Raw genomic sequence first — 18,283 nt, forward strand, 5'->3', positions numbered from 1 at the left:
CCACATAAACAAGAACTCTTTGGGGTCCTCAGTAAGTCTTAAGGGTATAAAGAGGTTCTCAGAACACAAAGTTTAAGAACTGCTAATTTTAAGATATCTTGTACTTTATTTATACAGTTGTACTCAGTACCACTATAGAGAGACTTCATGTGTGGCGAAAATCCCTTGGGTTTTGGAGTCCGATCCAAGTTCAAATCCTAGTTCTTTCGATTACAAGATACATGTGGATTTTGATAAACTGCTCAATTTCTCTAAGTCTCAATTTTTTTCATCTGTAAAATCAGGTTACTAATATCTACCTCAGAGGATAGCTGTAAGGATTAAATTAGATATTCTTAAAAATCTAGTTTCTTTCTCTAATGCTTTTCTATTTTCTCACCACGCACACAAATTACTCACATATGGCTGGTCCTTAATAACTCCGATTAAATCACAACCCCCCCCATCCCAACTCTCACAAGAGGTGTGCGAACGGGACTCTGCTTTGGGATCGTGAAAGAGCTTATACCAGCCTTCTCCCTCTCTCCCAACTGGGTTTAGGAGGTAATGTGACTCTCCCCTAGGTGGCACAGAAGCCTCATTTGTCCTGGCTCATGAACTATTCTGTTTCCAGTGTCTCCAAACAATGCCCGGCATTTAATAAGCACTGCACAAATCTTTGTTGCAGGAATGAACAAACGAGCGGCGTCCTGTCCCCACCTCCCGGACAAGAGCCCAGATGAGCCGCTGGCTGTGAAGATAAGTACCTCCAGCACGTGCTTCACCACCGCATCTGTCGTTCCAAACAGATCAACCCCAGTTATTCCTCGCACATCGGACTCCACGGCACCAGGGGACAAGTTTTTTTTCCTTAGACCTTCGAAGGGATGAGGAGTGGAATGGAAGACACAAAATAATGTTACCAAAAAGAGCCCAGTAACAGAGGCACAGGAAGGTACAGGGAGAAACTAACGTTAAAGACAAAGAAGGGAAAAAGAAATCTAGAGAGACTGAAGAAAGAAGTCAAAAGCTCCTATCGATCTCTTTCTAAAAATGTTCAAGATATTGAGGCACTTTGACCAGCCTCTTTTCCTCCCTGAACACTTAACAGCCCCGCTACTGGGATCTCCTCCCCAAGGAGGAGATCCAAACTTCTGACACGGCTACCTTCCTCAGCGAGCCTCGCCTCAAGAGCTGTCTACCTGAGGTCATTTCTAGTCTTGACTGTTCTTGAAATGAGGCCTAAAATGGTAAACCTCCCATTTCCACTTTCAACTTTGTGACAACTACAGCAACTTTTCTTCCACCATCTCAAAAACTTTTCAAAGAAAAGCCATTTGGGGAAGCCACAGCTGTGTGCTTCTCAAACGGGAAGCTGCTGGGCAACTCATGGGGCAGTTCCAGAGCAGCTAAGGAAACAAGGCCCATTAAATACCGAACAGTTATTTGGTGGAAGAGAGTAAAAAAAGTACAACTATGCAGAAAGTGTACTCCTCTATGTGACTCTTGGGCAGTGAACAAAATAATTTAAACTGTCATGTCCTTATGCACAACAGAACTTTATAAATGTATTCTCAACAAAAAGATTGCCAGATCAATGTAATTTCTTTCCTTTAGATCATGACGAATAAAATCTAGTTAGGGTCAAAATAAATAAATAAATAAAATAAAACTGTCATGTCCTTTTAAGCTCTTACTTAAAAAGGCTGGTTATAGACCTAAATACATGTATTTTGCCATTGAAACTTCTGGAGGCTGGGGGGGTAGGGGGAATGGGTTAGCCTGGTGATGGGTATTAAAGAGGGCATGCACTGAATGGAGCACTGGGTGTTATACACAAACAATGAATCATGGAACACTACATCAAAAACTAATGATGTAATGTATGGTGATTAACATAATAAAATAAAATAACATAAAACTTCTGGAGGCTAGTTTCACTGGGAGGAATTGCCCACAATTTGAAAACAACAGAAAAAAGACACCAGGATAAGAAGAGTCTCCCGTGTATAAGACCCAAACTCATGGCTCAACTACACCTATCTTTATAAACTGTGGTACAGTCACAACCAAAGCTATGCTAACAACTACTTTACATTTGAAAAGCACTTTGTGATTTTCAAAGCACTCTCTAACATATGTTCTGTAATTTGATCCTGATAACCTTTGAGACAGGCAAGCAGGTATAATTATATATAAATAAGAAAATAGAATTGGGACTAAAATTCTATCTTTTGAAGTGTTTGTGGGGGAAAGAGGAAATTCAAACTACTGGCACTTGTAAAATAAAAAACAAGTATCCATAATTAGGGGGAAAATAAAAGCCATTACTGAAAATAAAACCTAAGTCACTTTAAGCCTAAATGTTGACCTGTCGGAAAATATAAACATTTAACTTTAATGACTGTATTTCTCTTTGTTGTTCTAAAACTACAATATTAATGTAATCTCTTCTCTTCCAGTGGCACGTAGACATCAGCACTGGGGAGGCAAGTGCTTAAAAGGGCCTGACGGTGTCAATCATCTCGTCCCCTGTCCAAGATGAGCATTTAGTCAATAGGTGAGAGAAATAAAGCCGATGCTTTAACAAAAATGCACTCTCCAAGGCTTCATAAATACATTATCAAAGGGATGTCTCTTCTCACTTACTTCGCTTGTCTCTTTAATGGGATCTGTCAACTTCTAATGAGTCTGGTGTATGGAACAGATTCAGAGGAAGACACAGAGACAGACAGCTGTGAGGAACTTCACCTCCAATAAGCTTCAACAAACCCATTAAAAGGAAAGCCGTATGACAATGCGAGCCTTTGCTGCACTTGCTGTCATGACCCAGGAAAGGGGGAAGAGCAAAGACAGAGAGATGAATAGGGACAGGCAGTGAAAAGATACTTAAGAGAAGTATTTGAGCGTTTGACAAGCCACTCACTACGACTGAACGACAGATGGAAAATTTCTACAGCAGCTACTCAAATCCAGAGGGAAGGGAGTTCACTCTCAGACTGGACCAGTTTGACGCACGCTTCCCAATGAGGGCCAGGGGAAGTAGTAAAAAGAGAGGAATAAGGACAGGAACTGGCAGCAAATTAATACTCTTTTAGTTGTCATTTCAAAGATTAAGCCTGAATTACATGGGCTTGACATGCAAAGGTGTAAGCACATTAAGATAATTTAACTGTCAGTTTACTTGGAAGATCAAGCTATAAAAATAACCTATCTTCTATATCTAGATTGTAAATATATTCTCTTTTAAACATATTTTACCAGGCTAACAGAAGAGATTCAGGTTAAGTAAGCCCCATGGGGCTCAATTCTCATGGGACAGATAACAAGACAGGTTTTCCTTTAAAGATCTCCGTTTTCTTACTGTATACTGAGCTCAGAGAGGTAGACTTTCCAAACAATTAGAATTTTCAGCAGTCCTTTAAATGTGAGGGTATTCATTCTCTGACTCAGAACTAACTTTTCCTCTCTCAGAATTACTACCTCTGGTCCCTAACAGACCTGAAAGCTAATTACTCTTCCTGTGTTCAGACTTATTTGAACCCAGGCAAAAATAATTCTGCTAAAAAGAGTGTGCTGACTTCCAGAAAAGGAAAGACTAAATGTGAAAGTCTAACTCAAAGCTCCATTTGGTTAAAGACCAAAGCATCTCCTTTCACTCTGGTTAAGGGGTTACTGGAAGTCAAGAGAGTTGTAAGTAGAGAAAACACAGAAACAGTAAAGAGAGCATTCACATCAGTAGAGCAAGTCAGCACAAAATTCTCAGTATCACATATGCTAAGTAAGTATAGTGACTGCAATATAATTAGATAGTGACCCATGCACTGCACACATTCAAGAGCAAGTAGAAACCCCAACTGGGGTCACACTCTCGCCCTCTCTTCTTGGATTTAAGGTCCTTAATTCTGATGCAAAAAGTGATCTTCAATCTACAGAAGTGAAGAAAAGGATTTCTTGCCTTGGGCATTTCAGGTTATCAGTGAGAATCCATCCACCTAACTGCCCCAATCACTATGGCTAGGCCACAGGCACCTGTTGCGCGAGCATCAGGGGGCGTGACCAGCACTCTCAGAGCAGGGCAGTAAGAGGCTCTTCTCAGAATTAAGCCCTAATGGCCAAAGCATCCCTTTATGCATGTAATAAATTAACTTCTTTATGATCTACAATGTCATTAGCTATATGCCATTCTCATAAGAAGTGAGAAAATAGTCACTCAAAGTATTTGAGTAGTGCTCAATCCTGTCACAGAGCTCTGGCTGAGAAACACGATTCTAAATAATGACTGCTGATCAGCAGGAACAGCATGAGCCGGACCCAAGCCCATCAGGCTCCTATATCCAGAGACAGAGAGGGGGCTTTGAATGTGTGCACAGTGAAAAACCATGGAAAGCCATAGCTAGGTTACTGAGAAAGTAAATAAGGAACTCCCTGGCACTAGCGGTGAGGAGGGAGCACAGGCTCATGGTGCTTGTGCTCAACTCCTGTCGGCAAAGCTGGTCACATCTGGGTGTACTTCAAAAAGCCTCATCAGTCTGACGAAAAACTGCAATGGCAGAAGCCCTAGTGAAAAGGAGTACAACTTGCCTATCTCCAACAGTCTTGTTGATGCCATTCCCTTCTAATCCCGACTCTCTGAAAATTGCAGAAGATTCTAGAAGTTCTAAGATGAGAGTCATCACAACAGTTCACCATGACACAGGACTCAGACTGTCATCCCTGAGTTAAAGACCATACATAACATACGCTGAGTTTCCATCAAGAACTCTTCTCCTGGTTGGGAAGGGAAAGGGGCTGGAGAGATAGGTAAGAGCATCTTGTCACCTAAATCAGTTTTTAGCTCTTCACATCTCTGCCACACCAAAATACGTATACATTAGAAAGTCAAAAAGTTAAAAAAAAAAAAGAACCCAAAGGTTCTGCTCTCCTACTGTCCTCATCCTCCCCTGGTTGCCTTCTATGCTGCATGAATCCTAACCAACTGCTACTACAATATTCCAAGTGCTGCACCCAGAAATCCAAATTCCTGGCTTGCTATTCATTAGTGGTTTGTATGAAGAGCAAGTACCACACTGCTCTAGCCCACCATTGTCACAAGGGAGCTGAGAAAAGCTACCACCTCGGCCACACGATTCAGATGGATGACGCCTTTACCACCAAAAAGAACCAGGCCAAGGACCTCTGAGGGGCCTTCCTTTTATAGAACGCAACAAGTGTTTTGCAGTCTAGCCACTGACCTTCCACAGAACCCCAATCTCTAAGAATTCCGAAGGCAACAAACAAAGAGAGACTCTTCAGCAAGTGATAAGTAAATTTTTTTTTTTTTAAAGATTTTATTTATTTATTCATGAGAGACAGAGAGAGAGGCAGAGGGAGAAGCAGGCTCCCAAGGAGCAGGGAGCCCGATGCGGGACTCGATCCCAGGACGCTGGGATCTTGACCTGAGCCGAAGGCAGACGCTCAACCATCTGAGCCACCCAGGCGCCCCATGATAAGTAAATTTTACTGGGCAGGGCACCATAGCATTTGGAGTTCCTTTTCCATATTCTACCTGTCCACAAAGCCCTTCCAGCCAGCCAGCCTGCTGGCCTACCGGCCTGCCCACCTCACAGGGGCTGTCCTTTCCCCACATTTACCCTCTCGGCTTAGGAACTTTTCATGTTTCCTCTACATAGCGCCAACCATTTAAATCCTTATCCCCAAATCAAGACACATAAACTGTGAAAGGAGGGATTATTCCAACTATCCAAAATCTACAAATCTGTTTTAATTTCTGGTCATTGTAATTTCTAGAAGTCTGCCCATTGAAAGGTGTTCTGGACATAAAAATCCCACTTCTCCTGTGCTCCCTACATTAGAAGAAATGGAGGGATTTTCCTATTTCTAAATGAGGCCACAGGATCCCAGAGTCCTACTGCCCCGCATTAATCTATTCCCAAAATTCGTTTTGGTGGAAGATGTTATTTCTTGTTTTACTTTACTGGAAGGCATGTTTTTTTTTTTTAAGATTTTATTTATTTATTTGACAGAGAAAGACACAGCAAGAAAGGGAACACAAGCAGAGGAGCGGGGGACAGGGAGAAGCAGGCTTCCCGTGGAGCAGGCAGCCCGATGTGGGACTGAATCCCAGGACTCTGGGATCATGACCTGAGCCGAAGGCAGATGTTTAACAGCTGAGCCACCCAGGCGCCCCTGGAAGGCATGATTCTTAATCAAATACTCCCAAATATATAGATTCTATATACTATACTATATACCAGTATCTAGATTTTAACTAGATAAATACTCTTCTACCTACAAAGTGAAATTTCCTTCAAGTTAAATACGCTTTCCAGAGCAGCCACTTCTCTCAAGAATACCGCTAACTCAAAGTACCCTCAAAAGCGGATTTAATACCCTCATAAGCAGAGATGCCATTACATGAGAACAGAATATTCTAACTTTTCCTGGTCTAAGCCAACTACCCTCACTATTTTAAGCAATTGCAGTTTTGCGCCAGACATGATGAGGTTGTCCCCTGAACTTGGGCAGCTCACCAGAAATATCCCAAACACGCACAGTCTGGTCCAGGCTGGCTGACACAACCAGGTCTTCTGAGGGGTGAAACTGAGCACACATTACATAATGGTTGTGTCCTGTTAACACGCTGCAAGAAGAAAAGAGAAAGACAATACCAAATTAGAGGCAAGACTCAACAGACTCCTACACACTAAATACTACTCTCCATTTTTAACAGATAACAGACCCAAGTATTCTTTTTGGAGGCAAAGGCAAGTCAACCTAACAATTCTGAACTAGTAACAATAAGCAAAGTCGGCTGCTTTAACAATAGTCCCCTTCTTTGCTCTGATGCTTCAGCATTTAAATATTACTAATTGCAGGAGACAGCTCTCCTCTCATATTAAAAACGTTCATATATCAAAATAAATGGAGTCCTAGTAATTTATACTGGAAACTACCAGTTAGATTTTGGTGGGATAATCCCTCTTAAATGGCCTCATTTTTCAATGGTCCTTACATCTTCATGAGAAGTTCAAGACCCAAACACAAAACAGAATGGAGGTCTAGACCTTGACTCATGTTTCACGAGAACAGAACTGAAAACCAGCTAAAAGTTTTGTTCTAAAACCTAGTGATAGGACCTCCCTTCCCTGGCAAGAAATGATCAGAAAATCCAGATCGATACATTACTGACAAGATTGCCTCTATATTTATCATTTTGCATGTGAAAGCATCTTACAAATACAATCAGTAATGAATCAGCAGGCAGGGCCCACTAGGGAAGGGAAAGGATTGCTCTGAAGGGAAGCTCATAATGCAAACACTAGGCAGAATGAAGCCTCTCTCTCAGCCGCATCTCCTGCTTTACCAGACACAGGTTCTAGACTGCCAGTTCCACACCCGGATGGTCTGGTCATCTGAGGCACTCAGAATCCAGGGATATTCCTGAAAGACAATCCAAAGGGTTTCGACACTAAACAAATGTGTTCTTTCGGGCTCTGTAACCATTCCTCTCTTTGGAGGAAACCCCCCACTGCCAGACATCTCAGCTATACTAGCAAAGGGATCACAGCTTCTGATCTGCAGTCTCGCTGTCTCCTCCCCACCGTTCTGCCAGCTTTTCCACACCGGCACTTCCACCTGGAGATTTCAGAACAGAAGCCAGAAAAAGGCATAAAGGATTCTTAGAGGCAAAGAATATATATCGTACTTACTTTTCTGTGTACATGTGTGCATATGTGTATTTCTATTTATACACAGCTAGTCCTGTAAATTAAGATCCTATGAAAGGGTCTTCTCTCTTTCACTCTAGGATTAGAACACTGTTTTATGGTCTGACTCATCAGGCCATCCAGTCTCAAAAAATTCCCATCCCAGGAACCAAAGCAAAAAATAACATGGAGAAACAACATAGCTCTTTTTGAGTCCGTAAGCTCATTGAGAAAAGAAGGTATTTCTTATTCACACTTGTATCTTCAGTGCTTAGCAAAGAACTTAGTAAGTACAAGGCACACATATACTTATTGAACCAAAAAAATAACAAAGTTTTTCTAACTTTCCAACTGGATGGCAACTTGTTAGGCAGGTCTTCAGCACGTCCCTTATGCCAACGACAAAAAATTCCTGCTTCACAGGGCATCTTATTGAACGGTTATCATTCTCAAATGGTTTTCTTTTTTTTAATTAATCACATATATTTCTATTAATTACTTAACATCACTGAAACCCAGTTTTTTCCATCCATAAAATGGGGTTATTATAGACATTTCTGAGTCGAATGATTCTTTGAATCATCCTGTACATGGAAGAAAGTTTAGCAGCATACCTGGATCCCATGCACCAGATGTCAGCAGCCTTCATTCCCTAAGCCGTACAACAAAAATGCGTCTGGACACTACCACATCCTCTGGGGGGCAAAATCCCCCATGGTTGAGAACCATGGAAGAGGTACCTAAAACCATTCTGGCAATTCGGCAAGCATTCCATTCACATTGGCCACCTCCTCCTCCAATCATTCTAGACTTAAAATAAAAGCAAACACCACAGGGTCTTACACTGCACATGATTTCTTCAAAGTCCCAGTAGTGCTGGAGGTAAAAATTTAGGATGAAAGGACCTGGAGAACGGCCTTAATAAAATGTACTTCCTCCATTTTGTTTTGTGCATTAAGAGAAGTTTCAGGCATCAAACAGAGAGCACGCTTGGCTTCATTTCTCATAAAGTGAAACAGGTCCTCCAGGACTAAGTACCAGCAGGATGGCCTTGTCAACACCAGCCGCGAGCTCACAGCAAAGTGTGCACCGTCTAAGAATTTTCTTTTTCATCATGATAAGTGTACTCTTTGATCCCCATGCTCTATTTCACCTATCCCCCCACCCACCTCCCTTTTGGTAACCATCAGCTTGTTCTCTATAGTTAAGAGTCTGTTTCTTGATTTGTCTTTTTTTTCCTTCGCTCATTTGTTGTATTTCTTAAATTCCACATGAGTGAGATCATATGGCATTTCTCTTTCTCTTATTCTGCTTAGCATTATACTCTCTAGCTCCATCCATGTCACTGTAAATGTCAAGATTTTATTCTTGTTTAACACTGAATATTCCACACACTTCTTCATCCATTCATCTATCAATGGACACTTAGGCTACTTCCAAATTTGGCTATTGTAAATAATGTGGCAATAAACATAGGGGTGCATGTATCTGTCTGAAATAGTGTTTTTGTATTTTGGGGGTAAATATCCAGTAGTGTGACTACTGGATCATAGGGTAGCTCTATTTTTATTTTTTTGAGGAATTTCCATATTATTTTCCAGAGTGGCTGTACCATTTTGCATTCCCACCAACAGTGCATGAGAGTTCCCCTTTCTTCATCCTCACCAACACTTGTCATTTCTGGTGATGTTTTTAGCCATTCTGACAGGTGTGACATGATATCTCACTGTAGCTTTGATTTCTATCTCCTTGATGCTGAGTGATGTTGAGCTTCTTTTCAGGTGTCTGCTGGCCACCTGCATATCTTTGGAGAAATGTCTGTTCATGTCTTCTGCCCATTTTTTAATTGGATTATTTGGTTTTGGGTGTTCAGTTTGTTGTTGTTGTTGTTGTTTTCAAGCAGGCTCCAAACCCAGCATGGAGCCCAACACGGGGCTTGAACTCAGAACCCTGAGATCAAGACCTGAGTTGAGATCAAGTGTCAGATGCTTAACTGACTGAGCCACCAGGCACCCCTGGGTATTAGGTTTTTTAAGTTCTTTATATATATTTTTGATACTAAACCTTTATCAGATATGTCATTTACAACTATCTTCTGCCATTCCACAGGTTGCCTTTTAGTTTTGTTGACTGTTTCTTTTGCTATACAGAAGCCTTTCATTTTGGTGCAATCCCAACAGTTTATTTTTGCTTTAATTTCCCTCGCCTCAGGAGACATTATCTTGAAAAATGTTGCTACGGTCATGTCAAAGAAATTACTGCCTGTGCTCTCTTCAAGGATTTTTTTTTTTTTTTTTTTTTAAGTAAGCTCCATGCCCAGCGTGAGATCAAAACCTGAGCTGAGATCAAGAGTCAGCTGCTTAACCGACTGAGCCACCCAAACACTCCTCTAGGATTTTTATGCTTCCAGGTGTCATATTTAGGTCTTTAAACCATTTTGAGTTTATTTTTGTGTATGGTGAAAGAAAGTGGTCCAGTTTCATTCTTTTGCATGTATCTGTCCGGTTTTTCCAACACCATTTGTTGAAGAATCTGTCCCATTGTATATTCATTCCTCCTTTGTCCAAGATTAATTGACCATATAATTGTGGGTTTACTTCTGGGCTCTCTATTCTGTTCCAATGATCTATGTGTCTATTTTTATGCCAGTACCATACTGTTTTAATTACTACTGCTTTGTAATATAACTTAAAAGTCTGAAACTGTGATACCTCCAGTTTTGTTTTTCCTTTTCAAGACTACTTGGGCTATTTGGGGGTCTTTTGTGGTTCCATAAATTTTAGGATTGTTCGTTCTAATTCTGTGAAAAATGATGTTGGTATTTTGATAGGGGTTGCATTAAATCTGTAGATTGCTTTGGGGAGTATAGACATTTTAACAATATTTGTTCTCCCAAACCATGAGCATGGAATGTCTTTCCATTTCTTTGTCTCATCTCCAATTTCTTTCATCAGTGTTTTATAGTGTTCAGAGTACATGTCTTTCACTTCTTTGGTTAATCATTCTCAAATGTTTTTGCTATAATTTTTGCAATCATTCTAAATTTTTTTAAATTTTACAGAAAGAAATAAAACTATACTTAGCCAGGAAACTCTTATTTCATTATATTCTAACTTAATTCAAGAGACTTAATCAAGAAACAGTACAAATTAAATCTAATAGCACAGAATTATAGAAAGATCCAGCCAGGTTGAGACTGGTTAAGAGGCTGGGAGTCTCTAATCTACATTTAGTCTGTCTTCTAGGATACCTGACAGATCAAAGGTAGAAAGCCTGGCTAAAGGAACAACCTCTACTGTACCCGAAAATCCTAGGATAGAAGTGCTTGATTATGTTAATGCTTCAAAACATTTACTAGCTCATCAAAATGGCATCTAACCTTGCCGTCCCTCCAGACACACTTTAAAAACACCCCACATGGGATTAGTCTGCACACTTTTGTTCACGAGCTCAGCCAACCTGAAATCAAATCTCTACTTTTCCCTATAGAGAATCAATGCCTTCCTTATACAGCCCACTGAATCCAATTAAATTAAATTCAATATAACCCTGAGTGCTTCCTTTTGCAGAAGGAAACAAAGCAGAAAGGTCAACACCACACAGACTCTAGAAGAGCCACTCCAAGAACTCCAATAATTCTGTTATCAAAGCCTGGGTTCTCGAGAAACAAGAAGATTCCCAGAGAACCTCAAGAATGCTCTACAACTAGAGCCACAATGGTTACTTACGTGATGGAAGAATGTGGTGCGAATGTAGTCTAAGTGCCCAAGCAACGTGAAGAGACAGCGCCGAAGCTTGTAATTCCACACCTGCAAAGAGAAATCCAACTAAGCAATAGGACATAAGGGTCCTGAGCCTCAAAGAGGTTCAGGATTCTCAATAAATACATCTGGTTTATATTTTGGCATTTCTAAATAAGTAGGAACCTTGATAGGAAGTCTTGTTTAAGACCTGCTTAAGGTTGGAGGTAGAAAGATCAAAGATGAAAATGTAGGTCAACCAAACATATGGAGAGGGGAAAAAAGGCAAGGCTAGGGACAATTACGGAAAAGTTTTTCCTTTCTTTGGGGAGAAACTATCTCAATTTAGTAACAGGAGACAAGAGGTTTATCCGGGGCTTAACTCTTCTTTCTACTGCATAATTGGGTTCTTAGCTTGAACACTGACCCCCAGTGTGTTACCTACTACCTTAACTCAAGATAAAAAAAGCAGGACAGATACCATGACTCTAAAGGAAACAGTAATATAACATATGGTGTCATCTCTTAGACTGCTAACTTGGTGGCAAACGATGCCCAAACATTCACAGTCTGTACTCAGCAGACAGACTTTAATTCATCACTATGGAAAATACTACATTGCTCACCATTAGGGTGAGCTAAGCAGAAAAACATCATATTCAGATATAAAGTTGAGCTAACTACCAAAGTACCAGGTATCAATGAACATAACTAAGAAAGACACTAAACCAGGACCAGAAATGTAAGCATACACTCCCATCCAGAAAAACCTCCCAGAAAGTGCAAAATTGAGGTCACTTGGCCTTTTTAAAACACTTTAACATTTAAAATTTTTTTTTATAATCTACCCCCAAGCCAACTAGTTACTATTCCTTTTTTACTTAAAAAATTTTAATTTTCTTTTGTAAATTACAAAAGGTAACACCATCTCCTGTAACAAATTCAAACAAGCGGGAAGTATGATTGTCCAAACAAGAATGCAAGCTCCCTCAAGGGGGGGTCCTTGTCCACCATGCTCAACACTATACCCTTAGCATCTAAAACAGCCGCTAACACTTAGGAGGTGCTCAACAGGTATGTGCAGAAATGAGAAAAGGTAAACGACATGAAACATGAAAGTGAAATGTGAAAGTATCCCAATACTTTCACTGTCATCTGTTGAATTATCTATAAATAAAATACATGTACACAATGGAGTCTGAGTGTCACACAAAAATTAGATCATACCATAAATACCACTCTTAAAACTTCTTCCCCCTTACAGAGTTCAGTGTTTTAAACTTCCACATTTCCAGCTTTATAGTCCTCCACCAAACTCCAGAACTGTGAATTCTTAAAGACAAAGACCTGCAGGGTTTCTAGACTCTGGCCATCTGTGGCTCCCTGTGGTAACACTGCACATCGAGCCAGCTAGCTAATTCCTTTATTTAATGGCTTTATTGAAATACAATTCAAATCCCCCAAAAATTTATCCACTAAAAAACAAAGAATTCATGTTTTTAGTACTTTCAGAGCTGTGCAACCATCACCACCACCAATTTTAGAACACTGTATCACCCCCCCAAAACTATACCCAATAGCTGTGACTCCCCATTTCCTTCCAACCCCTCCAACCTCAGACAACCACTCATCTACTGTCTGCCTTTACTGATCTGCCTATCTGGACATTTCATATAAATGGAAAATAGTCTTTTTTAAAAAGTATTAATGATTTGGGGAATAAATCTTTTTTCTCAAATGTCACCTAGTCTTTCTTAAACAGATTATAAGGAACCCAAGTTAACCATTCTTGATAGTCGATGGTCAATATAAATGACAAATACCTTACTAAAAATATTATATAAAGTGATATCCCTAGGAGCTTTTGAGGTCTATCACGTGGTTTGAGCTTCCACAAGCCGCCCCTAGGATGCAGTACGAAAATCTAAAAAACAGAAAGAACTGTCCTTCCTATAATTCTAAGGCCTCTTTTCTCTGTCGGCAGCCATCACTTGTCACGCCTGTCACCTAAATTATGCTGTGTAATCTAAAACATAACTTTCTGAGCTAGCTTCTGAAAAAAGTATCTTTTTTATGAAGTAAATTTCACTGGTTTGATTGGATACACATGCTTAATGAAAACCTGTGGAAGTAAAGAGAAATTTTTGATTTTTTATTTTATAGGTTCAAAGCCTCTGGCTCCAGTTTTGCTTTTATCAGCCAAGCTTCTTCAAAGAGCTGCCTATATTCTACTGCCTCACTTTTACATTAAGGTGCTAGGATCACTAACATCTTCCTAATTAAGCAATCCAAAGGTTACTTGGTCCTTATGTATTCCAACCAGTTTCTCCTTCCCCAAATCCTCTCCTTCCTTGGCATCCAATAGGCTTCTGCTTCTTCCCCTTGGTTCATCTCCAACCTCTAAAATCATTCTTTCCTATACTAACTCTACTTACCCTAGCTCTTAAATGACAGCTTCTCTTCTCATTCAACATGATCCCAGAGGGACACCTTCTACCACCTCTGCTTTGGCTCCCTCCTTCATGAGGACAACTCCCAAATATGACTCTAGTGCAGACACATCTCCACAAACTGCCCCTTAGGTACCTCAAACTCATCAGTATCAAGACGGTATTCATTACCCGTCTGCTGTGGACTGAATGTCTGTGTTCTCCCCCCAGTTTATAAGTTGAAATCCTATTGCCCAATGTGAAGGCATCAGGAAGCAAGGCCTTTGAGGGGTACTTAGGTCATGAGGGTAGAGCCCTCCTGAATGGGATTAGTGTCCTTATAAGAAAGACTCTGCAGAAATCCCTCACCCCCTCCACCATTTGAAGACACACAGAGAGAAGGCAGCCGTCTACAGCCTAGAAGAGGAACCTCACCAGAAGCGGACTGTGCTGGCACCCTAATCTTGGACTTGCAGCCTCCAAAACTGTGAGAAGTCAGCTTCTGTTGTTTATAAGCCACCCAGGCTGTGATATTTTGTTATAGTAGCCCCAACAGACCAAGACACCATCCTCCCCCAGCACTCCGGAAAACTGCACCTCCTCGTTTTTCCTCTCCCCGTGAATGGTACCCAGTGACGTAGGCTAGAAGCCTGCAATAAATGTCATCTCATTTGTTTCCCCTTACCGTCCCTCCAGGAGACTCATTGATGCCCTTCCTTAAGCTCTCAATTCCATCTCTGTCTCCATTCTGAAATTCTACCGCCTGAGGTCAGGCTCTGCCCACTACCACCCAGGCTTATGCAACAGTCACCTAACTGGCATCTCTGCATCCAGGCTTGTCCGCTTTATCCAATCCTTTCTCTAGACTACCACCCAAGTAATCTTTAAAAAAAGTGAACCTGATGTCACTCCTCTACTTAAACCTCTGTAATGGTTCCTTGTTATCTGTATGATGACATCCACATTTCTGAGCACTGCAAATAAGTCCTCCAGGATCCGGCCCCTCTCATCTTCTGGCTCTTCTCTCACCTTCTCTCCAGAGTTTATTCACGTAAAACTAATTACATTTCTCAGATGTATCCAGCTGTGCCATGCCTTTCTGTCTTTGACTTGGACTGTCCTTGCTGCTTTCACTTTGGTTATCTATTGTATCACTCAGCAAACTGTACATGCTACTATTTAGGGTGTATATGTATCTCCTCCATTAAAATAAAAGCTCCTTGAGAACAGAGATCATTTCTTATTTATTTTTGAATTCCCAAAAAAATAAAACAGTGTCTGATGTTATCACAGTAAGTATTCAATAAATGTTTGCTGGATAAGTGTCCCTGATAACATCAGAAGCCTGAGCTCTGTATGAATGCGATGTCCTGTTTTTAGTCCTTTCCACAACGGCCAAACCCCAAATCCTATCCTTTACTCCTAATCATAACAGACCCTTTATACCTTAATCTTATAGTCATCTCCTCCAGAGACAAACAATGGCTGCTGCTTATGGAAGTCAATGCCTCGTACTGGACCTGGGGAAAAAAGCAGGCAATGTATGTTAAAGAGAGCTGTACTTCCTAATCTCTAAGGTGATTCTTATTCAGGATCCAGCCCATCCATATTCTCTAAACCTAAAGAAAGCTTAAACTACTCCAGAAGACAATAAATATTTATATCTCTTTAATTTCCTCCTAGAAATTGTTATCTTACCATCATGTTCATCAAACTTGTCAATAAGGGTACACATCCGATAGTCCCATAACTGGATGACCCCATTGTGTAAACTGGTCAGGATCCAGGGTCTTTTGGGGTGAAAACTGAGCCCTAGGGAGAAGAAACAAACAAACAGGGAATGATCCAATGAGCTAAGCATGGCCCACGATGGCATCCTGTCAATTTAGACAGGAAAAGCGAAGAGCTAAGTTAACCCTAGGTACATACACTCATTCACTGAATGCCAGACATCATGAATTTTATGCTGTTAGGTGCTGGATTTTGTTACATTGCTAGACTTTGTTTTAGGATGTTGTGAGGTTACTTGTTTTGAAGTTTGCTTTTACTTTTGTTAGTGTGGGTCCACAACAGCCTTTAGTCTAGATCTAATTTGGCACCACTATTAAGGCAATACCACCTGAGGTCTCTAGATAATGCCCTGCAGTATTAGGAGGCCTTCGATTCTGGCTAGTAGGAACACAAAACTATTCCCAGCTCTAAGTGAGCTCCAGGGATTATTCTGCCTTCTCTCTAGAGTTCTTTCCCAGGTTCTAGGTCATTTCCTCACATGCATATGCAGATTAGGACTCAAAGGCCTGACAGCATCCCCTGGAGAACTCCAGCATTCCCTGTGCAGCTCTCTCTTTGGTATTTTGTCCAGCAAACTCCGTCTTCAGTGAGACCACAGGGCTCTTTCCCCTTCCCTATACCGCAGCCTGGAAACTCTCCAGGTAGTAAGCTGAAACAATCATAGGACTCACCTTATTTATTTCCCTGAATCACTCTCCTGCACTGCCTGTCATCCAGTGCCTGAAAATTTTTGTTTCACACATTTTGTTCAGTTGTGCAGCTGTTTTAAGGTGGAAAGGTAACTCTGGTCTCTGTTACTCCATCATGACTGGAAATGGAAGTCCACAGAAGTAACAACTGCCAACCAGTCTGGAGTGTATCCTTTCAGATTTGTCATCCAGACCATATCATTTTATGAAAATGGAAATACGTTATGCAAACTTCTTTCCTCGCTTAGCTATATACCATGGATCTCTCTTTTTAACAACAGCAAAATACAAATGTACCATATTTTAAAATTATTTTAGTGATGGGCATTTAAGTTTTTTTCCCTGACGTTCATCTATCAGAAAATAGAGCTTAAAGAAAATACTTTTAGGGCGCCTGGGTGGCTCAGTCAGTTAAGCGTCCACCTTCAGCTCAGGTCATGACCCCAGGGTCCTGGGATCGAGTCCCACATCGGGCTCCTTGCTCAGCAGGGAGCCTGCTTCTCCCCCCTGCCTCTGCCCCTGCTTGTGCTCTGTCTCTCTTTCTCTCTCAAATAAATAAATAAAATCTTTAAAAAAAGAAAATACTTCTACACATGATCTAGCCTATTTGCATTATTACTGCTTTAGGCTAAAGACCTGGAAGTAGAATTGCTCAGGAATAGGGTATGTGCATTTAACATTTTCATAGATACTATCTGATTGCAAAAAAACTAGGGATATACAGTCTCATCAGGTTTCTGAAGATAGCAGTTTTGCACACAGTGCCCAACATGGATGTTATTGGCTATTTGTTTTGTTTTACTAACCTAAAATTTTTTAAAAAGGATATTTAAGTTTTTTTAAAAGATTTTTTTTTTTAATTTATCTGTCAGAGAGAGAGAGAGAAAGCGCGCACAGAGGGAGAAGCAGGCTCCCTGCTGAGCAAGGAGCCCGAAGTAGGATTCCACCCCAGGGCCCTGGGATCCTGGTCCAAGCTGAAGGCAGACGCTTAACCAACTGAGCCACCCAGGCGTCCCTTTTTTTTTTTTACATTTCTTTCATTATTAGTGAGTTGGAGAATATTTTCATTTATTTACTGAACACTTACATTTCTTCTTCTAAGTTTTCTACTTTCCCATTAAAAGTTATTTTTTTCCTTCATGATATGTAGTAATACTCATTAACAGACAGTAACTCGCATATATTCTAACATCTTTTCACCCACTTTCCTTCTCTACTGCCCAGTGAGAAATCAGGAGAAGGGAAAGTTCAAGGATCATGAAGACCCATTTCAGCCATCCGTAAATTCCATCAAGACTCCCACAAGACTTAGAAACTGCTCAGAATCTATTCCCACGTGAACAACGGCCTCCAGTTTTTGAGCTACTGAGTCTACACCAGGCACTGTAATAAGCATTCTCATACACTATCTCACTCTAATTCTAAGGAAAAATGTTAATTATTTGCATTTTAGGGATGAGAAAGTAGAGATTTAGAAACCTTAAGTAAGTTGCTCAAGATCATACACCTTGTTAGGGGATGTTTCAGGATTCCAAAGCAAAGCCCTTTTGACTCCAAACACCAAGTTCCCAAACACCTTGTTCTAATGCATCTTACTAAATATTCAAGATTTACGTACATATATTTTTCAGAGTCTCGCCAGGTCGTGCTTCTCTGCCCTTCCCATTCTAACATTCTAAGAGACGACTACTGCTCTTTCGATCATTTGCCCTCCACCTCCATCCACTCATACTCCAGCTTTGGAGTTGCCGTGTTCAGGAAATAAGAATGAAGATGCCCCGTTAAATCTGAACTCCACATAAAAAGCGAACAATACTTGAAAATTACTTCGTTGTTTCTCTGAAATTCAAATTTTTTTTAAAGATTTTATTTATTTATTTGAGAGAGAATGAGAGAGAGAGAGAGCACATGAGAGGGGGGAGGGTCAGAGGGAGAAGCAGACTCCC

At 40.7% G+C, this 18,283-nt stretch overlaps 1 protein-coding gene across 3 annotated transcripts in view; it reads right to left on the reverse strand.

Annotated features, from left to right (window-relative positions):
* The window catches only part of COPA (COPI coat complex subunit alpha), a 44,212-nt gene that overhangs the window by 24,573 nt on the left and 1,356 nt on the right, over positions 1 to 18,283 (reverse strand). For all 3 annotated transcript variants that reach the window (XM_035009937.1, XM_035009938.1, XM_035009939.1), the window contains exons 2-7: positions 15,556 to 15,669; positions 15,304 to 15,377; positions 11,417 to 11,497; positions 7,346 to 7,422; positions 6,513 to 6,622; positions 747 to 856 (exon numbers count right to left, since the gene is read on the reverse strand). In XM_035009937.1, the coding sequence (XP_034865828.1) occupies positions 747 to 856; positions 6,513 to 6,622; positions 7,346 to 7,422; positions 11,417 to 11,497; positions 15,304 to 15,377; positions 15,556 to 15,669 (566 nt within the window). The remainder of the gene's footprint in view (positions 1 to 746; positions 857 to 6,512; positions 6,623 to 7,345; positions 7,423 to 11,416; positions 11,498 to 15,303; positions 15,378 to 15,555; positions 15,670 to 18,283) is intronic.

Source organism: Mirounga leonina, unplaced genomic scaffold (assembly GCF_011800145.1).
Source record: "Mirounga leonina isolate KUSES-001 unplaced genomic scaffold, KU_Mleo_1.0 Mir_154, whole genome shotgun sequence".
NCBI lineage: Eukaryota > Metazoa > Chordata > Mammalia > Carnivora > Phocidae > Mirounga > Mirounga leonina.